Source organism: Aulonocara stuartgranti (genome assembly GCF_965226115.1).
Source record: "Aulonocara stuartgranti genome assembly, chromosome: 4".
NCBI lineage: Eukaryota > Metazoa > Chordata > Actinopteri > Cichliformes > Cichlidae > Aulonocara > Aulonocara stuartgranti.
In genome coordinates, this window is record NC_138942.1 from 1,044,192 (window position 1) to 1,069,080 (window position 24,889).

General features: G+C 41.7%; 1 protein-coding gene and 1 long non-coding RNA gene across 2 annotated transcripts; one reads left to right on the plus strand and one right to left on the minus strand.

Moving 5' to 3' along the window:
- The first annotated feature begins 66 nt into the window (after nt 1–66).
- LOC309705142 lies at nt 67–17,447 on the plus strand. The gene is made up of 3 exons (XR_014276506.1): nt 67–855; nt 8,856–9,019; nt 17,367–17,447. It is a non-coding gene; the product is annotated as an uncharacterized lncRNA (long non-coding RNA).
- Nucleotides 11,952–18,306, minus strand: LOC309705141 (uncharacterized protein). Its single transcript, XM_082530760.1, has 3 exons — nt 18,161–18,306; nt 17,413–17,496; nt 11,952–12,819 (listed from the first exon to the last, which is right to left on the minus strand). Exons 1-3 carry the CDS (start codon nt 18,289–18,291, stop codon nt 12,402–12,404), a joined length of 633 nt encoding a protein of 210 aa, XP_082386886.1. The 5' UTR covers nt 18,292–18,306; the 3' UTR covers nt 11,952–12,401.
- Nucleotides 18,307–24,889: the final 6,583 nt, after the last annotated feature.

Consider the following 24,889-nt stretch of genomic DNA (forward strand, 5'->3'; position numbering starts at 1 on the left):
GCGGAGATTTTTTTTTTGTAGTTTTTAAAACATAATTTTAATGCTTTGACCAATCATTTAACGTTATTTATTACTACTTATATTTATGATGACTTATTCTACTTATGAGCCAAAAATGGACTCCACATCCTCCAGACTAACGATATCAGAGCTCAGGTCAAAGCCTGCAGCTCTCATGGGGGGCATCGGAGCTGACAGCTGGCACATCTGGAAAGGCTCCATCACTGCTCAAAGGTATAAACAGGTGTTTATACACTGCTCTGACACCTGCTCCGTGCTGACGTGTGTCTCTGGGAGGCCTTCGTGTTTGAGCAGAACAACGCTAAATCGCAGACTGCATCTGTCCCAGCCGCACGGCCGCTGAACCGGCCCGCCTGCAGTCCAGACCTCTGACCAGCAGACAACATCTGGAGCATCATGTAAGCAACAACAGGACGAAGCAGAGCCAGGACTGCTGAACAGCTGGAATCCTCCATCAGACCATCACAGACTGATGTTAGAGAGGAAACATGGAGCTGTCCAGGAGGTTTTGTGAACTGCAGCCTGGCGTTTCTTCTACAGATGTTTACTCAGCAATAAGAAAATAGCGACACTCCACTCACACCCTCACTGTTGATGCGTTCATGGTGCAGATGTAAAGTCGCAAAGCATTGTTCAGCATCCAGTTAGCGCTGCAGAAGAGGAGCAAACAGCAGGGAAGTTCAACAGCAACCTTTTTAACAGCTCAACAAACATCAGCAAACACACAAAGTGCTTATGTGACGTTTGACACTAAACATGTGTGCTGTAGTTCAGAGGGAGAGAAACACAGGGTGTGACACTCAGAAATGGAGAAAGATGCAAAGAAGAGGAAAAGTAAGGGACATTTTATTTAACTTCATAAATGATGTGTTACTGAACTAAGATCAGAGCATACAGACTTTGTGTTCTTCAAACGCTGCATGAAAACAGCTGCTCAGCGGTCTGGTTGTTTAGTGCGGGCTAAGCTGTGGCTCACAGTGATGAGTCAGACTGGGGCCCAGCAGCTGTAACCTCTGGGTGACGTCTGCTGGCTCTTTACAGGTTTACAGTCACAGCTCCAGCATTTATGGTCAAGGACAAAGTAGGTAGGTCCTCTCTTTACCACACTGAATATTACCCAGCATCCTTTGCTGTTACTGGAGTCAGTGCAGGGTGACATTTGAGACAGCAGGTGGTGCAGTTGTTTCATTTAGCAGGATTTAAGTGGGACTGTCACTACCCGATCCGTACCGGAAACCCGATCGGTACCCCGCATGCGCGAAAGGTTTCTACTTCCGGTCGTAGCGTTTTACGATAGTTATGGGTCAGAGTATCTGTTAAGATGTTAAGAATAACAAGTATATCTTAAAATGTTTGCAATAATGAAGCATTTCAGTACAATATAGACAAAAATGAAAAATAAAAAGAAAGTTACGGATCAGGACTCTCCGATCCTTACTGCGCATGTGTAAAGTCTGACCGTACAAATCGGGTCTACCCGATCCGTACTGCGCATGTGCAGATGTTTTCTTCTTCTTCTGTTCGTTTAAGATAAGATAAGATAACCTTTATTAGTCCCACACGTGGGAAATTTGTTTTGTCACAGCAGGAAGTGGACAGTGCAAAAGTTATGAGGCAAAAATTAGAATACAATAAGAATAAATACAGTACACAACTGTACAGAATAGAATAAAATAAAATACTATATACAGTAGAATAAAATAAAATAAATATACAATAAGATAAAAATAGAATACAAATACAAATACTATATACAACTGAGTAAAAATACAACGATGACAGAAAGGATTATTGCACTTAGTATTATGGCATTATGGTATTATTAATGGCAGTTTACTCCCCAGTGTACGAGGATACCGCCACCTGCTGACCGAGCGAATAAACCCTATTATAAACTGAATTATCGTCATTACAAACGTGTGTTAAATCTGATTTAGCGATAGTCGAGTGTGTTTATGCTCGTCTGTGAGGAGAGGATTGTTGGAATAGTGATGATGATGTCCGCCATCACTGTCAATTGTCAGTAAACACTTCATCTGGCTGATGAATCTACACGTGAGATATTACAAAGTCTGCATTATTAACTCTGTAATTAGGCGCCATTCTTCTTATTTTACGGCGCTGTTGCTCAATCGGGGGACGCTTGAGGAGAAAAGCATGAATTTCTTTGTATACGGATTATCCATTGTTTAAATGTCCCGGGCAGTCGAAAAGAAGGCAGAGCTGTTGAGAAATGCTAGGAGCTAACTGGGCGCTAACCGTATCATTCAAATATATTGAATGTCGCAATGTTGGCAAAGAGAGGAAGTGACGTAAGATTTGCGCATGCGGGGTACCGATCGGGTTTCCGGTACGAATCGGGTAGTGACAGGGACGTTGAGAAGGGTCTGGCTGGGGAGCGCGGGGGAGCAGCCAAGATGGCGACCGAGGTAGACACTCTTCTCCGCGGCTAAGCAGGATTTTGCAGTTTTACTTCCCTTTAGGGCGATCGTGGCTCAAGAGTTGGGAGTTCGCCTTGTAATCGGAAGGTTGCCGGTTCGAGCCCTGGCTCGGACAGTCTCGGTCGTTGTGTCCTTGGGCAAGACACTTCACCCGTTGCCTACTGGTGGTGGTCAGAGGGCCCGGTGGCGCCAGTGTCCGGCAGCCTCGCCTCTGTCAGTGCGCCCCAGGGTGGCTGTGGCTACAATGTAGCTTGCCATCACCAGTGTGTGAATGTGTGTGTGAATGGGTGGATGACTGGATATGTAAAGCGCTTTGGGGTCCTTAGGGACTAGTAAAAGCGCTATATAAATACAGGCCATTTACCATTCAGCCGTCGTTTTTTCTCTGAATCACAAATGAGTTATTCTACTGACTGTTTATTCAGTACACGTATGCAACATTTCTAAGTAACGGCTTCCTGAACCATACTTCAAAGGACTTTTTCGCGACCCAAGCCTCTTTGCAAAGTGATAGCTCAGCTAACAGCAGGAAAGCTCTGTTACCTCAGTGATGTTTTCAGCAACTCAGGGAAGCAAAAGGAAGGAAAAAGAAACACCCATGAAGTTTAAAAGTCTAACCAAAGGAGCAACCAAGGAAATGGAGAGAAACACAGGTGTTGTTGGCTCAAAAACCAGCCCCAAGAATGCCGTGACTGCCGAACATGACTACAACCGCAGCAAAAGTCCTGAACTGATGCCACTGCCGGACTCGGATCCCGATACTCCAGCCAGACCAGATGGTAAAAAACACAAAGGTGATATAACTCTTGCTGATGTGCAAAACAACATTGCTACTTTAATTAATGAGCGCTCAGATAATCTGGAGGCTATGATCAGCAAGAATACTGTTAACATCGAGGCCATGAAGAAGTCTATTGACTTCATGTTCTTGGAAGTAGAATCTTTGAAGAATGTCACCAAAACCGTTAAAGCTACTTGTGAAAAAAACAGCAGCAGAATGTCTCAAGTAGAACTGAAGGTCAACGAAGTTGAAAGATACCATCGGAGATGGAATCTCAGGCTCTCAGGTGTCCCTGAGCAAAAGCAAGAAGACATCACCAGAAAAGTACTTGACATCTGCTGCACTGTTGCCGGGGAAACAAGTGCAGGATTCAAAAACAGCATTGATGTAGTTCATCGCCTGGGCCGCTACAGCGAAACTCAGAAGAAACCAAGGCTGGTTATCATTCGATTTGTGACAAGATCAGCTCGTGACTTGATCTGGAGAAAAGCTAAAAACTGTTCCTTTCTGAAAGAAAACTACATGAGGTTCACTGAAGATCTGTCCTCTGCTGACAGGGCAATTCGAGAGAAGCTTTGGCCTCTTATTGATGCTGCAAGGAAAGAAGGAAAAAGAGCTCACTTTGCCGGGGTCCGTGTGATCATTGAGGGGAAAGAGGTGCACCCAATGCTCACTTCGCCTGAGGATCAAGCTGCACCTGCGATGATGGAGGTTTCATGCCCTCCTTGAGGTATAAAGTTAAAGATGTCAAAGGGGTTGTTTACAATTTTGAGGTTCAGGATAAAAGTTAATACCAGTTCCATGTTAACTATGGGAAGTAAACTGTTCATTATTTTGTGTTAAAGCCGCACTGTCTATATCACTTTGTTCTCTCAATGTCAGGGGTTTAAGAGACACTGTTAAGCGAAAAGCTTTGTTTTTGTTTGCAAATCAACAGAATACTGACTTTGTTTTTTTTCAAGAATCACATTCTGTTATTAAGGATACTGCTTTTTGGAAAACACAGTGGGGCAAGGACCTATGGTTCTCACATGGATCAGAAAGATCGGCAGGAGTTACTACTCTGAAGAACAAATTTAATGGGAATGTTATGCACTCTGAAATGGACTCAGAAGGACACTATGTGTTAATGATTGTCAACATTGATGGTACACTTCTTCTTCTTGCCAACGTGTATGGTTTTAATTCTAAGTCTGATAATGACTTCTTACTGGATGCCCTTGAAACACGCTTTTTGTTCTGGTTATCCAAATACCCGAATCTCCTGTTATTAGTTGGAGGCGATTTTAACATTGTTCAGTTCAGTTCAGTTCATTTTTATTTCAAACATTTCAAACATGTGCCTTCACAATCATTACAAAATATCATTCCATTATTTGTTTGAAAAGGAGTAGGCTGAAGTATTTACTTATTTGTCCCTACCCCCTCCATTGCTCCATTGCTCCAGATCCTTCACTAGACAGATGGCCACCTAGCTCAAATAACTCTCTGTCCTGTTGTTTAAATACATTCATGCAAAAGTTTCATTTAATAGACATTTGGAGATTTAAAAACCCTAAAGCCAGACTATTTACATGGAGTAACAAATCCAACTCTTCTAAATCCCGTATTGACTTCTGGTTAATTTCTGATTGCTTAAATAGGGATAATGTTATAGCCAATATAATGCCAACTCCACTCACGGATCACAAAGCGGTATCACTTCAGGTCTTTTTCAATACTAATGCTGCCCAAACTTGTAGGAGCTGCTACTGGAAACTTAATAACTCCCTTCTAAAACATGAAAAAGTGCTTGAAGATATTTTGTCATTAATCAAACGTTTCTGGGATAAAGCCCTAACCAGTCATCTCTACTGTCAAAACTGGGAACTCTTTAAATTTGAAGCCGCTAAATATTTAAGAGAGTATGGCTCATCTGCAGCAAAACAGAGGAAAAATGAAGAAATTAATGTAATTACTAGGATATCTGCTCTCACTCAGATCCCACCAGAGAACCTATCTGAAGAAGATAAAACTGACTTAGCTTTGCAACAGAGTAAGTTAAATGATATTTATAAACTGAAAGCAGAGGGAGCCTTTGTGAGATCAAGGAGAAGATGGTTGAGAAGAAGGTGAACAACACTCATCCTATTTTTTTAAATTAGAGAAATCTCGTTCTAAACTTAGTTCTGTTCGGAGACTTAATATTGACGGTATTATAACTGATGATCCCCGAAAAGTCTCCACCTATTGCTCCAATTTTTATAGAAATTTATACAAGTCAGAGTTTGATGAGAGTGCTGCTCTGAACTTTATGGAACAAATCCCTGATGTGCGAACAGTTAAAGAAGATCAGATGAGTTTCTGTGATAGGCTGATATCTATTAGTGAAGTGCTACCTGCTATTCGACGTCTTAAACTTAATAAATCCTCAGGAACCGATGGCTTAACCTCTGAATTTTACATTACTTTTGCAGATCAACTGGCTCCATTTCTTCTTAATATATACATTGAAAGTCTTATAAATCAGTCTCTTCCCCCCACTTTATCACAAGGTCTGTTAACCCTAATCCCAAAGCCAAAGAAAGATCCCACTTATATTGACAATTGGAGGCCAATTTGCCTCCTTAATAATGATTATAAGATCCTAGCTCAGATCTTTGCCAAAAGACTGAAAGCTGTTTTGAATGATATTATTGATGAAACTCACTCTGGCTTTATGGCTAACAGACACATATCCAACAACATCAGACTTGTTTTTGACCTAATTGATTATGCAGATTTGTGTAGGGATGATAGCTTTATCTTATTTGTAGATTTCTGCAAAGCGTTTGACACGATTGAACATGGTTTTATTTTTCAGGCTTTGGACAAATTTGGCTTTGGCCCTTATTTTCAGAATGCAATTAAAACAATGTACAAAAATGTGAATTGCTCCATCAAACTACAAGCAGGTACATCACCTAGGTTTAACTTGAACCGCGGTATCAGGCAAGGCTGCCCCATCTCCCCATACTTATTTCTCATCTGTGCTCAACTCCTCTCTGATTATATTAAAGGCAGTCCTCTGAAAGGTATAACAATTGCAGATGAAGAAATATTCATTAGTCAACTTGCTGATGATACCACTCTCTTTTTAAAAGATGCTTCACAGGTGCAGATGGCTATTAACACAATTAATGCCTTTTCTTTAGCTTCAGGACTCCACCTAAACATTGGCAAATGTGAACTGCTTGCCCTTAGAAATTGTACCAGTCTATCTATTGCTGGCATCCCAGTGAAAGAGTCTGTCACTTACCTTGGTATAGTCATTAATAAAGATCAATCCACCAGGTGCTCCCTTAATTTCACTCCAATTTTGGACAAAACACAAAAAAAGCTAAATGCCTGGTTGCAGCGGGATTTATCCATTAAAGGGAGAGTTTTACTCACGAAAGCAGAGGGTTTATCTCGTCTAACTTATGCTGCTTTGTCTCTTGATGTAAATAAAGAAACCCTGGCAGATATTGACAGACTTATTTATAATTTCATATGGAAGAATAGAATTCATTATATTAAAAGATCAGTTTTATCCAGCTCATACCAACATGGTGGAGTAAACTTTCTTGACTTCTCCTCATTAAACAATGTGTTTAAAATAAACTGGATTAAACAATTTTTCAGGAACCCAACCTCAATTTGGAACTTTATTCCCAATTATATTTTCTCAAAAATTGGTGGTCTTAACTTTCTTTTGCTTTGTAATTACAATATCGATAAAATCCCTTTAAAACTATCCAACTTTCATAAACAAATGCTTCTTTCCTGGTCATTGATTTATAAACACAACTTTTCTCCACATAGATACTATATTTGGAACAATAGAGACATTTTATACAAACATAAATCTGTGTTTTTAAGTAATTGGTTTGATAATGGGATTCATCGTGTTGCACAACTTATAAACCCTGTTGGAGGTTTACTCTCTTACTCAGAATTTTTGAATACATATGGTCTTCCTGTTCCACCAAAGGAATATGCCATAGTGTTTGATGCTATCCCTGCTGGGGTCTTAATGTTGTTTAGAAATCTTGTTGTTAGTGATTTGACCCCTTTACCACTGGACCCTGCTGTTACTTATGTCGGTCAGGTGTGTTTCCCCTCTGTAAGGAGGAAAAACAACCGTGAAATACGAACTCTGTTTCAAAAAGACAGAACTTGTGTCCCAGCGGCTGTCGCCTACTGGAATAACTTATACCAGGACCTGGAATGGGAGAAGATTTGGACCTTACCGTCGAAATTTCTATTAAATAACAAAGTAAAGGAAATATCTTTTAAAGTTATTCATCGTTTTTATCCAACTAGGTCTTTTCTTGTACGTTATAAAAAGGACATTGATGTTAACTGTACATGTTGTAATTGTGTGAAGGAAGATATTTCTCATTTATTTTGGTCATGCTTATACACGAATCTTTTCTGGCAAGAATTTTGTGTTTTTGTTGTTTCCTTTATCCTTTCTGAGTTCTCTCTTTGTTACGAGAAAATATTGTTTGGTTTCTTTAAGTACCCCATGCACAGGGCAAACGAATTTTATTTGATTAACTTATTGATATTATTGGCCAAATTTCATATACATAAGTCGAAATTTTCTAACGCAAAACCATCCTTTCGTTGCTTTTTAAATGAAACCAAACAATATGTTAAAACCATACAACATTCTCAAAATCAAAAAGCTGTCAAAACCATAAACCTATGTTCCCTGTTCAATATCATGTGATTCTATAATAGACTGTGTCTATTTTGCTTTTTTATACGAACCCCCTGACATTGTGTTTGCCATTTTGTATTTGTATATCTGTATTTTGTGCTTTGTCAATAAAAAATAAAAAATAAAAAAAAATAAAAAAGCCACTGGGGAGCGCCATATTGGGACCTCCACACTAACCGGAAACATGTGACCTCCACAGTAGGCGGAAATACGTTCCCGCGTGGATTTTTTTTTTTTGTCTCGTTCCTGCATGGATCATTAACCTTGCAAATCGATCGTAAAGGTTGGTACAGAGTCTTCCATGTATAAATTTGCTGTTAATAATTATATAATTCTAGGAATCATCTACTTTGCTTACACTGATGTTGGCACTTTGTTAGCGTTACAACAACAGTCAGACCCCCGAGGTATCTAAACTTAAGTAAGGAATGTGTGCACTTTTAACACCTCTGACTAGCATTTAGTGGTCCCTTTCAAACGTATTTGATTTTTGCTTGTTATTGAACAAATTCACTTCACTGCTTTTCAGTATCTGACATCAATGCACATCGTTCCATTTACTGCATATTGTGCTTTATTCATGTCTCTCATTCCACCTGCATCAACATTGTAAAGTTTGTCACAAAGAGATTCATACATTTATAAATACTAATATTCTCTATTCCATTCTGTTCTGCTTTTTTATTGCCCAGATTTGAGTTAGCCTTTGTTCAATTGTCTGTTATATGTCAATAGATACGTATGTCACAATTAAGTGTCTTGTAAATTATGTTTTTGTAAAGAATTTTCTCCCCAAATCTCTTACATGCTAACTGTAACGTGTTATTTCTGCTAAAACCTGAACTTAAAGGTGTATATGGTGTTTATCTGTTTCTCTCTGTTTTAGATGCACATATCACATTTGGAATTCTGCCTCCAAGCCAGAATTGCAGGAGTGCACCACGTGTTGGCTGTTTCGCTGCCCTCTGCGCCCCACTCTCAGCCCTGCTGTCAGGGCAAAGATTGAGCAGCAAATAAATGGACACATTCAAAATGCTTTGCCTTTCAAAGGTATGTTGGTATTAAATATACCTCATAGTTAAAGTTTGTACTTTTCAGCACCTCTGCAGTGTCTTTGTTGACTTAAATGTTGCTTTTCACATTGTACAGAGTACAACGAAATTGGAGTGCCACTCCCTTGGTGCAAGTTTCAATAATAAATATAAATGTAAAATATAAAAAGTACAAAAAAAACAATCGTAAGTACTCAAACAATAGTATGTACAATATATACAGGATAGCAGCATTAATATAATGACAGTATGAATAGCAGCATAATATAATGACAGTGACGGTATGGAATAGGTTCAATTGTTTTTGTGCTTATTTACTACGGTGATAGCTCTGGGAAAGAAGCTATCCCTGAATCTGTTTGTCCTGGTTTTATGTGACCTGTACCGTCGGCCTGACGGTAATAGTTCAAACAGTTGGTTGCTGGGGTGAGAGTGGTCCTTGATGATATTGCCAGCTCTGCTGAGGTACCGAGAGTTTGCAGTGACCTCCAGGCTGGGCAGAGAGCAGCCAGTGATCTTCTGGGCTGTGTTGATGACCCTCTGCAGTACTTTCCTGTCTGCAGCTGAGCACCCTGCATACCATGTTGTTATGCCGTACGTTAGGATGCTCTCTATGGTGGCTCTGTAAAATGTCACCAGCAGCCTCTCCTCCAGGTTGTTCCTCCTGAGCACTCTCAGAAAGTGGAGACGCTGCTGGGCCTTTTTAACCACCGCTGTAGTATTTGCAGTCCAGGAGAGGTCATCAGAGATCTGCACGCCCAGAAACCTCATGGAGTGTACCCTCTCCACACAGCTCCCGTGAATGTAAAGTGGGGCCGGGTCTGCTCTGCCCTTCCTGAAGTCCAAGATAAGTTCTTTAGTTTTCGTGGTGTTCAGTTGGAGGTTGTTAACTGAACACCACTCAGTCAGTCTGTTGACCTCATCTCTGTAGTCCGACTCATCCCCCCTTGAGATGAGTCCAACCACTGTGGTGTCATCCGCGAACTTTATGATGGTGTTTGAGAGATGGGTAGGGGAGCAGTCGGATGTGTAGAGCGTAAACAGGAGGGGACTCAAAACACATCCTTGTGGAGACCCGGTGCTGAGTGTGATGGTGCTGGACCGGTGGGGGCCGAGTCTGACAGACTGTGGTTTATTTGTCAGGAAGTCCTTGATCCAGAGGCAGATGGGGGTGGAGAGTCCCAGGTGAGACAGTTTCTGGACCAGGTCAATAGATGTTTGCCTGGCCTGTCATCTGCAGTGTTTTTGTGTAGAGGGACTTCTTCCTCTTTGTTTTTCAGTTTGCAGAGGACATGGAGCTCTTTTTAAAAGCATGTGCTGACGAGCAGGGACTACGGGTCAATGTGATGTTTGACACTTAACGGACAGATGAAGGCACTGGCTGTTTGTTTGTGTTTTTTATGTGTTGTTGGTTGTTTTCCAGTGTACAGAATTCCAATTAAGCTTATTATAAAATGTTGTTCACTTGTTTTATGTCCATACTTATAGTAAAAAATGTAAGTGTAAATGTAACAGCATTGTTTATACTTGTAACTTCAAAGTAAAAAGCTTACAGTTGCTATTAACAGTAATGTATTATCCTGTAATCAATAATATTTTTAGACATTTTACGAATTAACCCTTTGATCTCTATCCTGGCCATTTTTGGCCACTTCACTTCTTTTTTTTGTGACTACTACACTGCAGTGGATCAAAAGAATGACACAGGTTTAATCTTAAGGATCTAATAGTTGCGTGTGTTTGTGCGTGACATTGTAACGCAAACATGTATTTGCAAGATAGACTGGAATAAATTATGACGCATCAAATATTACACAGGCTGCAGTGAATTTTTGTTGATACAGACTATTGAGCTTTGAGTTTCCCAGTCAAACTTAGCTTTGACCGCATGCTAAAAACACTTTTACTCTTGTGCATTTCATAACAAGACACCATAGCCAAAATATATATTAATAAAAGATTCAAAGCTGCAGCACATACAGCAACAAACACCGTTAGTAAATGTGTCCTGGAGTTTATGCAGGTACAGAAAGTGCTGCTGCTGTAAGTAAGCGTAACAGCTTCCAGATCACTTATTTTTCTGGAAAGATGGCAAGAAGGGAATTACTGCTCATTTCTACAATCTCCCAGATCTTGGAATACAAGCCTTTGTCTCATGAAAACCACTTCACAGTACTAAGAGTCCACTAAAACCTACAAATGAAGAGTCATCCTGGAAGAAATAGGGCGCACACTAGTGAACCTCAACAATTGCAAGACAGCCTTGTCCCCGATGCTGATATGAAAATAAATAAATAGGAAGATTTATGAAACCATTAGGACTTTATCACCTTTTTATCTGAAACGGTACTGGTACTATATATAACCTAACTGGCATTTAAAGAGTAAAAAAAGAATGTAGATACAATTTTGGTTTTAATGAAAAGGACTGGAGCTAATTTAAAGAGTCAAGTCGGTAAAAGTAGATAAATGTTTTAATAAATACACATTTTACAGCATTTTGTGAACATACACAAAAGTGGCCATTTTTGGCAACGAACAAGCTGAGAGAGTTTTATAGTTTTTGCTCTCCTTGAACAAAAATAATAGTGCATGATAATCAATGTGGATGTTAATCAATTAGATGTCCCAGACTCTACTATTAATAATACAGCAGTCCCTCGTTTATCGCGGGAGTTACATTCGCTACGCGACGTAGCCAATTTTATTTTTTACAATTATTATAGATGTTTTAAGACAGTGGGTCAGCGACCCCTTTAGAAAAACTCTCACAGGGCTTAAAACCTTGGACTCTGCACTAGTTGCTCTGAAAACTGAAGAAGCTTCTCGGACCAAACGTCTTCAAGAAACTTAAAGAAGTCCCGACGCTTTTCTTCCCAAGCTCCTTAGACTGCTTTGTGATTGGTTATCGTAAGAAAACAGCTCAGACATTTAGGACTCACTCAGCCTTTATTATCTCATCCACATGTTCACAGCTGCACAGCTCTGTGGTTTCATCTCACTGGACCACAGTAATGCAGTCGCCATGACGATTTCTGAGTGACATCATCAAAAGTAAAAGTTAAGTTTGTGTCAAACATAAAGAGAAGGAAAAAAAGTTTAACATCGGGTTCAGACAACATCACAGACACACTGCTGACCAATCACAGCTCACCATTTTTTGGATGTCATCAGGAAGGAGGGGCAGGGAAAGAAATCCAAATTTCAAATAAATGTTGAGATTTAATCTGTGTTTGTGGATATAAAATGAGGAGAGAATCGAACTGACTGATGACTGATTAATTGATTGATCAATCAGCTGCAGGTCTCCTGCAGTGTGAACCCAGTGTTACTGGGTTAAGTGGGATTAATGGTGCACACTGCAGGTGCGGCTGTGGGCCTCAGTTATTGCAGATGGCGACCTTGAGGATGGGCTGGTAGGTGTCGGACATGGTGGCCCTGACAGTGATGTAGACCCCCCTGTAGGTCAGACTCGGCCCCTTGGCTTTGCCCCTGACAAACTTTTGCTCCGACTTGTTGTACATCTCGTCGTAAAGGTGCTGGTCGCAGGCTTTGTCCATGTCGAAGACTCCCACCGCGTACCAGTTGGAGTAGAAGTTGAAGTCGTACGGCACCGAGAACATCACTGCGACCCTGCCGTTGAACTGCAGGGTGGACACGTGCTGGAGGTCGTAGGTGAAGACGGTCACAGAGCCACACGCCGTGTGAGGCTTCTTGATGAAGAGGGCGTTGCCGTTCTCGTAGGGGCTGAGCGTGGGAGGCAGGGGCGAGCTGCAGGAGCCGCTCACAATGTGCATGCTGGAGAAACAGGAAGACATCACTGCCGTTACACACACCTCACACCTGCAACACACCTGAACAACCGGCAGAGACCTGCACCCACAAGCACCGTCACGCTCAGAGACCATCCATCAGTGGCCAACTTAACCTTATCAGGGTTGCGGAGGGGCGGGAGCCTATCTGAGCTATCATAGGGCAAGAGGTGGGGCACACCTGGACAGGTCGCCAGTCTGCCACAGTCACAGTTTCTGGATGATCCCCACAGAAAGTACAATTAGTATTTATGTCCCTTTTAAATTTTACCATGTAGTGACTGGCTGGATAACATTTATGTAGAATTTTAAAAGAGACTTCTTTCACCTTATTTACAATCAAATATTTATGGGGGACCATCCAGACTGTCTTCCACTTGATATCTGGAACATATCGGTTCCAATAAGATATTATATATGGGAGAGAGACGATATCTTCTTGGCATAAACTATGTATTCTCTTATTGCTGTGACCAAGTTCCTGTGAAAAGCAGATTTTTCCTATTGGTGACTCAGCTGGATCAGGGAGAGTGACTGAGGTAGATATTGAGCTGTCAGTGTTTTTACAGTGGGGCAAAAAAGTATTTAGTCAGCCACCGATTGTGCAAGTTCCCCCACCTAAAATGATGACAGAGGTCAGTAATTTGCACCAGAGGTACACTTCAACTGTGAGAGACAGAATGTGAAAAAAAAATCCATGAATCCACATGGTAGGATTTGTAAAGAATTTATTCGTAAATCAGGGTGGAAAATAAGTATTTGGTCACCTCAAACAAGGAAAATCTCTGGCTCTCACAGACCTGTAACGTCTTCTGTAAGAAGCTTTTCTGTCCCCCACTCGTTACCTGTATGAATGGCACCTGTTTGAACTCATCATCTGTATAAAAGACACCTGTCCACAGCCTCAAACAGTCAGACTCCAAACTCCGCCATGGCCAAGACCAAAGAGCTTTCGAAGGACACCAGGAAAAGTATTGTAGACCTGCACCAGACTGGGAAGAGTGAATCTACAATAGGCAAGCAGCTTGGTGTGAAAAAAATCAACTGTGGGAGCAATCATCAGAAAATGGAAGACATACAAGACCACTGATAATCTCCCTCGATCTGGGGCTCCACGCAAGATCTCATCCCGTGGGGTCAAAATGATCATGAGAACGGTGAGCAAAGATCCCAGAACCACACGGGGGGACCTGGTGAATGACCTGCAGAGAGCTGGGACCAAAGTAACAAAGGTCACCATCAGTAACACACTACAACGGCAGGGAATCAAATCCCGCAGTGCCAGACGTGTTCCGCTGCTGAAGCCAGTGCATGTCCAGGCCCGTCTGAAGTTTGCCAGAGAGCACATGGATGATACAGCAGAGGATTGGGAGAATGTCATGTGGTCAGATGAAACCAAAGTAGAACTTTTTGGTGTAAACTCAACTCGTCGTGTTTGGAGGAAGAAGAATACTGAGTTGCATCCCAAGAACACCATACCTACTGTGAAGCATGGGGGTGGAAACATCATGCTATGGGGCTGTTTTTCTGCCAAGGGGACAGGACGACTGATCCGTGTTAAGGACAGAATGAATGGGGCCATGTATCGTGAGATTTTGAGCCAAAACCTCCTTCCATCAGTGAGAACTTTGAAGATGAAACGAGGCTGGGTCTTCCAACATGACAATGATCCAAAACACACCGCCCGGGCAACAAAGGAGTGGCTCCGTAAGAAGCATTTGAAAGTCCTGGAGTGGCCTAGCCAGTCTCCAGACCTCAACCCCATAGAAAATCTGTGGCGGGAGTTGAAAGTCCGTGTTGCTCGGCGACAGCCCCAAAACATCACTGCTCTCGAGAAGATCTGCATGGAGGAATGGGCCAAAATACCAGCTACTGTGTGTGCAAACCTGGTAAAGACCTATAGTAAACGTTTGACCTCTGTTATTGCCAACAAAGGTTATGTTACAAAGTATTGAGTTGTATTTTTGTTATTGACCAAATACTTATTTTCCACCCTGATTTACCAATAAATTCTTTACAAATCCTACCATGTGGATTCATGGATTTTTTTTTCACATTCTGTCTCTCACAGTTGAAGTGTACCTCTGGTGCAAATTACTGACCTCTGTCATCATTTTAGGTGGGGGAACTTGCACAATCGGTGGCTGACTAAATACTTTTTTGCCCCACTGTATATAACATTGAAGTCCCTGAGGGTATGGCACCAAGCACCATTGAGAATTCCTGAACACTGATTGGAAAATTATATAGTGCAATAAAGTCGTTGTAAGTAAGTAGTTGTCCCTCTTTACTAACCAGCTGAGCCACCAATAGGATCCCATTTTCCTTCGTGGTCTACGTGGGCCGGGTCCTTCAAAGACCGAGAAGGCCGGAAGTGCGAGGCTGTGAAATGTGATGGTCGAGCCTTCAGATCTGCGTCACCGCTGTCTCGGTGGAGTTTAATAAACTCGGCCGTCTGCTCCTTGCTATCTAAAATATATCAGGACACCAGAGTAAACTCTCGACCGTCTCACACTTCTGTTTAATCAGTTTTCTGTTTGACGTTTATTCAGCTGTGTGAGAATCCCGGAGGAACCCACCCGATGGATTATTAAAGTTTATTTAATCTAATAATCTAATAACTTTGATTTCAGCCAAACCGATTTACTCTGGAACAAATAAAACACAGAAAAAAGGCAAACAATTACATTTTTAAGTTATCCGAGTGACTTATATCATGTTTAACCTGAGTAGCGAAAGAGCGGGGGTCTGAAAACGATGAAGCCGGGAGTCCGCTGCTCTCGCCGGCTGGAGTGACCATTGAACCCCCCGGCTTGCTATCGAGCGGGTGGGTAACAGACGTCTCCGAAAACGTCGGCACACTTTTGCAAATATGCGATGTCTTGATAAACCGAGCAGATATTTGTAATTTACACAGCTGCTTTCTCGCCTTAAAATATGTTAAAAGTTTATTTTGTGACCCAGAAAGATTAATAAGAGTAATTTTAAAACTTAGCAGCGGCCGCCATTGTTGGCAGCTGAAATTTGGCTGGCCCTGCGCTATGAATTCTGGGATATGGTGGGCCACGAAGGACACACCCGACCCATCCTTCAAATTCGGGGAAAAGGAGGACGCATTTGAAGGAGTCGATGAACTGGGACAGCCTTCGTCGCCTGGCTGTGACGTAATTGGCCTTCAAATGCGGCCTCCGGAGGATGCAGCCGACGTTTTGGGACACAGCTAATTTAAAAACAAATTGGGGGAAGACAAGCAAGTGCTGGGCTTTGTTCTCATGTATCTATTGTGACATATTTATTCTCACTTATTTAAGTAGCAATGCAAATTTTGAAGAATGTGGAAAAAGTTACTTTTGGTCAAATGTCGGCAAAGTGACGTGACATTAGCAATGTCAGTACTTAATGCGGCTCAGGTTCCACTTACTTTTAAGGCCTTTACTTTAGAAGACTGACTTTAACCCTGCAGACAGATCACGATTTTATGGCTAATACATCCACAAACAGAACCAGCAAACAGGACAGGAGGACCATGCCACTGTGTGCCACTTTTACAGTCAAACATCTGGATGGAGTAACGTTCGTTCAGTTATTTTGCCGCTGAAGCTGGTTGTGTTGGTGGTGTCGAGTCAAACCAACGTTTGTTTTAAGGAGAAACAAGCAGACAGTTCACTCGTTAAGTTAAAAGGATGGTGGTTCATTCTCAGGAGCCAGACATTTGGGCAGTGCACCAACTTAACCATGTCGTGGGTGAATTTAGCGCTCATCTTATATAGTACCACAGATAACTATACAAGAGCCATAAAGTAAGCTTTCAGACAAATGTAGCTGTGCCAGTACATGAAAAGAACCATATTTGTGTCTTTCATAGACAATGCATCCTTATATATGGTGTAGGAGATATTTTTCTTTGAGATGAAGAAGTTATAAAGTGATACGAAATAGAAATAATGGCACCTTGGTTGGATTGGTTTGGTCTAAAGGAAGTCTGAGGTTTGGTGAAGCAGGAAGGAACGTAGCTCAACAGAAAGATGGCAGCTTCCTGTCAGAGATCTGATCTGACTCGTGTCACATCCTGTTTGACTCTGGTCTCACTCCCAATTTACACAGTTTGATTTATACAGCGCAAATCACAACAACAGTCGCCTCAAGGTGCTTTATATTGTACAGTAGATACAGAGAAAAACCCAACAATCATATGACCCCCTATGAGCAGCACTTTGGTGACAGTGGAAAGGAAAAACTCCCTTTTAACAGGAAGTTTTCCTTCCTACTGTCCTTCCTTGACCCCTCATGTCCCAGCATGAGTCTGAAAGGCTCGTTCGTGGGGTCGAGGGATCTCGTCAAACTTCACAATGCTTTAAAATCCTTGCAGCACACTCACGTGTGATTGATTAACTGTAATTTAATCAATCAACAACTGTGCTTTTACTTTTTCTGCTTTTGTGAACGTTCATGAATGAAAACAACAATAATTACATATATCTGGATTTAACCTCACAGAAACATCCAAGTGATTTTTCAATAACTGTCATGCAGCTGACGCGGGGACAGCTCTCTGTGGACGTGGAGTTGCAGGACTCACCGTGGGTTGCACAGGGTGAACGTCGTGGTCTTGTTCTGGATCTCGATGCTGCACTGACGGTGAGTTGGGAGACCCATGATGAACCTGTGCAGAGGAGCAGAAAACAGAGAGTCAGAGGAAGTCCTTTCAGTTTACTCCCTGTCCTGGATCCTGGACTCTGGGTTGTTGGTGAGCTAGCATCATCATGCAGGGGACGGTTCCAGAGACGCAGTCCAGCCCTGTCCTCAGCTTCAGATTGGCTCAGTCAGCATCACGTGATCGGGTCACGCCTGAGCTGTTATTATGTTTCTCACTTTGTTATTTCCTGTTCGCTACCACACACACACTCCCGTCTGGGAGTCATGATAGAAAGACAGGACTGCTGAGGATGGACAGGATACCTGATCTGAAACAATATTTATGAACTCGATCAATGGATAACTTATGGAGATCAGAAGCCTCTGATCTTTAAAATGTGATGATCAGTCGATTACAATCATTACTGTTTTATACAGACAGCATTATTTACATTATATTAGGTGGACGGTAGTATCACAGCCCTCATGCTGGACTGATTCCATCCATACAGTATGAATTAATCACCAATATAGTCTGACTTATTAACAGTCTTATTAACAGAACATCAGTTTAAGAAAAGAAGAAAAAGGGAGAACAAAAAGAAATAACGATGAGATATAATTTCATTTGAAAGGAATAACTGAATAAAAAGCCATAATAAATATAGTGGAGGTTAGGTGTTTTGTCTTACCTGCTTCGTCCTGTTGAGAGAAGACTGATAGTCTTTGTTACTGTGACTCTGTGCTCAGGCTTTTTATACTGAAGCATTGGGGTGGGGGGCTTGTTATTCTGTGCAGTCGGAAAGAAAGTGAAAGTAATCATCTTACCGTAAAGCCGCATGCTGTAATTGTAGAAAGAAAATCTATTTTGTACTGAGCTGCAGTCTTACACGCCTCTCTGCAGCTTCTCTGTGTCAGCTCCCAAACAGACAAAAAACAAACTAAAAACCAGCAACAAACAACTTAAACATAAACAATCACAAAGAAAGAACAATACAGTATCCACATCTGAACCAAAGAGTAAAACAGTGAAATGTGGATTATTAAATATTAGGTCTCTCTCCTCCAAGTCTCTGTTAGTACATGACTTAATAATTGATCAACAAATCGATTTACTCTGCCTTACAGAAACCTGGTTGCAGCAGGATGATTATGTTAGTTTAAATGAATCAACACCCCCGAGTCATTCTAACTACCAGAAACCTCGAAGCACAGGCCGAGGGGGAGGTGTGGCAGCAATTTCTCACACCAGCCTATTAATCAACCAAAGACCCAGACAGACTTTTAATTCATTTGAAAGCCTGATGCTTAGCCTCGTCCACCCCAGCTGTGAAACTCAGAAACCAGTCTTACTTGTTATCATCTATCGTCCACCTGGGCCTTACACGGAGTTTCTGTCTGATTTCTCAGACTTTATATCTAATTTAGTTCTGAGCTCAGATAAAATAATTATTGTGGGTGATTTTAACATCCATGTAGATGCTGAAAATGACAGCCTCAACATGGCATTTAATCTGTTATTAGACTCAATTGGCTTCTCTCAAAATGTAAAAGAACCCACCCACCACTTTAATCACACTCTAGATCTTGTTTTAACATATGGCATAGAAACTGAACATTTAACAGTGTTTCCTGAAAACCCTCTCCTGTCTGATCATTTCCTGATAACATTTACATTTACAATAATTGATTACACAGCAGTGGAGAGTAGACTTTATCACAGTAGATGTCTTTCTGAAAGCGCTGTAACTAAGTTTAAGAATATAATCCACCCACTGTTATCATCTCCAATGCCCTGTACCAACATAGAGCAGAGCAGCTATCTGAACGCTACTCCAACAGAAGTCGATTATCTTGTTAATAATTTCACCTCCTCGTTTTTATGGGCCAATGGGGTTTTTTTCTTTTTTTTTTATAACGGTATAAACAATGAAAGGTGGTGGGTTGGCCAGATGCTGGCAGATGTGTAAAAATAACTCAGTTGTTTGGTGGTGGCTGTGGCGGAGCTGCCACAGAGGCCAGCAGGTGGATGAAGGGAGGCGGAGGGAGGAGGAGGAGAGACCCGAGGCGGGGCCGGTGAGTGTCAGGTGAACTGAGCTTCAGGTAAGAAGTTATGAGCTGCAGTCTATCTGTGTCAGATATAAACCAGGTTTAGTTTATTTTCGTTGTGCTGACTTTTTACAGTCAGTTACAATAACTGGTACTGCTACTAGCTAGCATGACAGAGTTTCTACAGCTGGGTGGTGCTATGATGTTACTGATAGTGAACTTTATTTTATTCATAAGGTTAATTATTAGAGTTGCCAACCGTCCCGTAAAAAACGTAATCCTCCTGCATTCAGAGAAAATATTACGCGTTTCGTGTTGAGCTGAAAAAGAGCAGTTTGTCCCGGACTTCAGCTACAATGGAAAAGACACAAAGCTGGAGTTATTCTGTCTTTGCTGCACAGCTGCCTCTTCTTCTCTCATCCTCCCCCCTCCCTCTCCTGTTTCTACTTCAATCATGAAACTGATCAATGATCAGCTGATCGTCTCTCTCGTTTGTTTATCGCCCACTTTGTGCCAGAAAGAGGAAACCAGCGGATGTTGCGCTAAACAACAGCAGCACGTTTAAGCTTGATCAGCTGTTGTTAGAATGTATTTAATAATAATTTCTAGTATCAGCTGATGTTTGCTGGAGCCACAGCTGTAAAGCTGCTGGTCATGATGTCGGTTTAGATATGTGGTGAGAGGGAAACATGAAGATGAAACCAGGAGATGTCCTTACTGGATCATCAGAGCTGAGATGGAGAAACAGGTTTACCTTTTAGGTGACATGGATGAGTTGAAGTTATGAACTGTTTCTGAGAGACAAATAACACCAGGATCATTTTTTATGTAGCTGACAGCTGGTAACTGTGCAGGGGCGGGTCTAGCAAAGTGTTGCCAGGGGGGCAGGTAGGGCATTAACAGGGAGAGGGGGGCACAAAGAAATACTTTCTTATTCTCATTTAAAATGTCTCGCTTTTAATAAATAATTATCTGAATCTTACAACAAACGTTTTCATCAATGCATAGAAATCCATTATTGTACATAGTAATTTTTTTAGGGTCCCATCATAATTTCTTCAGTAAGTACTGTACATGATGCCAGTATTTTCCCACACTTTCTAGATTCTGCACCAGTGCTGTGTGTAAAATGCCATCAAAAAGTCAGTTAAGTTTTATTCTTTCTCACCTGTCTTTCTGTCTCCTTTCACTTTTTAAAGGTTGCCATGTCAGAAAAAATATTTTGCCCTGCCGTGCTGTTTATTGAAATGAATGGTTTATGAAAATATATCTAAATCTGTCATCAGTAATCAGTAATGACCATGTCTCACCTCTTCTCTGCCTTAATTTCAGGTTTCCTCCAAGTGTTGTAGATAGTTCAGGAGGTTAACTCGACCAACAGTCTACTTTTAATTTTTATTTTTGTATATAAATAAATGTTGATGTTGTGCTATGGGATTGTGTGCTTCAATTTTACCTATAATGTGCCAAATCACTACAACAGGCGGCTCAAGGCGATGCCATCCAGAGTAAGGATCTTGTTAGCCGCAGCGTTTCTAAGATTTTTACGCCCCGTTACAATAACCTCAGTTCTATCTGAACTTAGAAGCAGAAAATTAAAGCTCATTATGTGTCTAAGACATCCCTGCAGTTTAACCAATAAAAGCGGGTATCATATGCATAGCAGTGAAAATGTATGCTATGCTATGTCTTCTAAAGCACGTATAATGTAAACAGAACTGGTCTTTGCACAGAAGCCTGTGGAGCTTCATAATTAACCTCAGTGTGTGAAGAGGACTCTCCATTTAATAATAGCTGTAATAAATGTTATGGCCGACGGTGTTAAACGCTGCACTTGGGTCTAGCAGGGAAGATTTCAACTTTTCAATATGAATGAAGGCTGAAAACTGATTAGATTAATGTCTGATGATCTTTTCTGTGCTTCTTCAAGTTTGTAACACCGAACATATTAAAGGATGATGTAAGGCTCACAGGAAGAGTTTAATTAGACACACATTTACTATTTTTCTTTATACTCTTTCTTTCTTGACATGTTTAATATGATTACTATCAGAGGAGAAAATGACCCTTGTGTAGTTTAAAAACTTTTTTATTGAATCAAACTGTAATGTTGTTGAACTCTGACGGACGTGTCTTTTAATCTTGTCAACAAATCCTTAATCATCTAAATGTGCCATTTATCATCTTGTAAAATGTTCCCTCTGCTTCTGTTGCACATCTCCTGTGTCCTGTGCAGCTGGTCCAACCCCTGCCTGCCTCCTTAAACTGGGGTGTTTAAATCTCTTTACCTCTGTTGTGAACTTCACACAAAGTTTGTGGTAACAAAATCAAACTGACGAGGATCTCGTTTGAAAAACACACACACACACTCACGAGACAAAATAAAAACAGACTGCTCAAAGCAAAAGCAGAGCCCTCGCAGCTGGTAGTACAAACACAGTGACAACATGCGTATTAGATACCCTCAGTGCCAAAAGCATAAATATGAAAAAGGTGGGATCACCAAGAATATCCTAAAAACGGCGTTGAGGTGTGTGTTACAGTGAAAAAACAAAAAGCAGCCAAATTTTCATCGGAAAATGTTGAATTTTAGTAAAAACAATGCTCTGTAGTTTGATACTGTCGTTACAGACAAAGCAGATGTTTAAAGCCTTTGGACGCTCATTTGAAACGCACTCATTCTCCTTATCAGCTGGAAACATTAAAGCCGTAAAATGACTTTTTCAAACGGATAAAAACTATTGAACAGCAGCAATGTTGAGCCTGTTCCAAAATTTGAATGTACATGTGTTGAAGGTGCGGGTCTTGTTGAATTATTAAACATACTTTCTTTAATTTTTCGAGCCACAAAAACAACAACTTTTAATTTTCTTCTGCTTGAGTATCGGCCTCGGGTAGCTCTACTTATCATTGCTCAGTCAGTTGTCTGTTTGTGCTACTTTTGTCAAGGAGCAGTGGATTATTGGTAAGGGTGACTTTATGTGTTTAGTTACTTAGTGGAAGTACTGTGGATAGTTTTACCTTATATACATAGATCTACCAGTACAGCTTCTGAGGTAACTGTTTACAAAATGTTATAATCTATCCACAAGTTCTTTGCAATTTTACATTGATAAACATTATCCTTAACACATTTGGCCCACATAAAGTACTATGGCCATCACACTGTCATTTAGAATTGTTTAAATAACTCGTGTCTTAATCCTTCCATCAAACAGAAAATAAAAAAAGCCACATGGTTCACTTTTACATCACAAAATGTTAGAAATATAAGTCGTTCATAACAACCTGAAAGGCTGGGAGTTTAAAATGCAAACCGATGGAAGCAGAAGTAGAAGACTATAATGTCACAGAGCACACGGTGTCTGTTATTGTGTAGACATTTATAAATAAGAGCTTAATAAAGACGCTTCATTTCTTAAGAAATAAACAGGTGGAGTGATCTTTTTTTTTTTTTTTGCCTGTCCCGTTTGGCTCTTTTGCATCAGAATTGTTGTCTAAAGGCAAAGAAAGATGCCCAACGGATTTACTTTACCAAATTGACCATCCCAGCCTTGCTGTAATGGTCCATTTGATTCACCTTTTATTGTTTATTTTATTTTCACTTGCTGAATACGGGACAGACTTGACTGGGGGAAAGAAGGGGAGAAAGAAAGAGGGAAAGAGAAACAGCTGAGAAGAGGGACGGGGGAGAAGGGCAAAAAACAAAAACCAACAGAACGGGCAGAAAAAAAAATGCATATATCAATCACCTGGATCACCTGCTGAGAAAGAAAAAAGAAAACAAGCAGAAGAGAACAAGAGTAATAGAATAAACAACATCACAATGATATATGGGAATATGACAGTAAATACTAAATATTAAACATTATTGTGCAGCACATAAGATCAACAGAACACAGTGTGCTTTGAGGTAGGAGCCAAAAAGGGTGTAGTTTGTGGGTGTGATCACCCGTGTGTACACCTGTGAGCATGGACGCGCTTGTTTTTAAAAGGTTCCTTCATGTAATGATCTGCTAGAGGGTGTGGGGGGGCCACAGCCCCGTCCTCCAGGGCGTGAAGCAGGTATGGAGGAGATCAAAACTCCAGACATCCAGAGGCCCCCAGAACACAAGAGACCAAGGAAGACCAACAGAGGGGCAGCCGCACCACTGTCCCAGTAAGAGCTGAGGAGAGTCCCAGATGAGGGCTCGCCCAGCAGCCGCGGAGCAGAAGCCAGGGGGGGTTGCAGTGACGCGCCCGTGAGCTCCGCCGGCAGCCAGCCGTGCCTGAGTGACCGAGCCCCAGGCCGAGAGGCCGGGGGCACCCCACCCCCGAAGTGGCCCGAGCGAGCCCCAGGCTCCAGGCCCCAATAAGCGGCCGCCAAGGAGTGAGCCGGTGTGTACCTGGACGCCCATCCCCGGACACAAAGAACCACCAACGCACCGATGTCTGAGGGAGTCCGCCACTGGCAGGGGAAGTGGTGGTGGGTGGAGATAGGCCTCCAAACCTTGGAGGGCCTGAGATGTCCCCAGAGAGGTGGCGTCTGACACCCAACCTGACATATAGACACAGACATACAGGCACACACAGATACAAACATCCATTCCCACCCTCATGCTCTCATATGCACTTACTCCACACTCAACCAACGTGGAGACAGACATAAAGAGACGCTGTACACACGATCACACTCCCCAAGCGTACTCTACAAACCGGGTCTAGGTGCCCTCGCCCCTGGAGGGGGGGAACTGCACCCAGACCCAGGTGGTGTTACCCTTTTCCCTGCGGTGGGGGGAGGCAGACCGCCCCGACTCCGCAGCAGCAGGGAGGCCCCACACTCCAGACCGCAGTCGGACGGCCAACTCCTAGGTGGAGTGATCTTTATCAAAAGTGGAAGTTACATCTGTGACTAAACCACTGTACCCAAAAACTTTAAAAATCTAGTGTGTGTGAGGCTGTGTAAGTAAAGCTCGCCCTTCACACCCGCGTGTAACAAACCATCTGTTGGGAGTTGTGGATTTGACACCTCAGCCTTGTGAAAGTGGGGAAACATGTTTCTGGCTGTGCATACGATTTCTGCTTACAACATAGAATCTCAGCTCTACATGAAATTCAGATGTTTTTTTGTTTTTTTTAAGTGTGGCTAATGTATTATTTGACTTCTAAGGCACACACACACACACACACACACACACACACACACACACACACACACACACACACACACACACACACACACACACACACATACACATACAGGGCAGACTCACACAGGCTCATGTGTGGCCATCGTTCTGACCTATGACATAAGACTTTAAGCCTGGTTTTAGTTATTGGGTTTTAGACTCCTCAGGAAACATAATTCTGGCTAAAGTTACAGTCTGTAACAT

What these genes read in the sequence shown, in the direction of transcription:
- LOC309705141 (XM_082530760.1), bottom strand. Translation starts at nt 18,291, where the DNA reads ATGATTACTTTCACTTTCTTTCCGACTGCACAGAATAACAAGCCCCCC. An exon ending in CTCTCAACAGGACGAAGCAG is followed by an intron (nt 17,497 to 18,160) that starts GTAAGACAAAAC and finishes TCCTCTGCACAG; the next exon opens with GTTCATCATGGGTCTCCCAA. An exon ending in TTCACCCTGTGCAACCCACG is followed by an intron (nt 12,820 to 17,412) that starts GTGAGTCCTGCA and finishes CTGTTTCTCCAG; the next exon opens with CATGCACATTGTGAGCGGCT.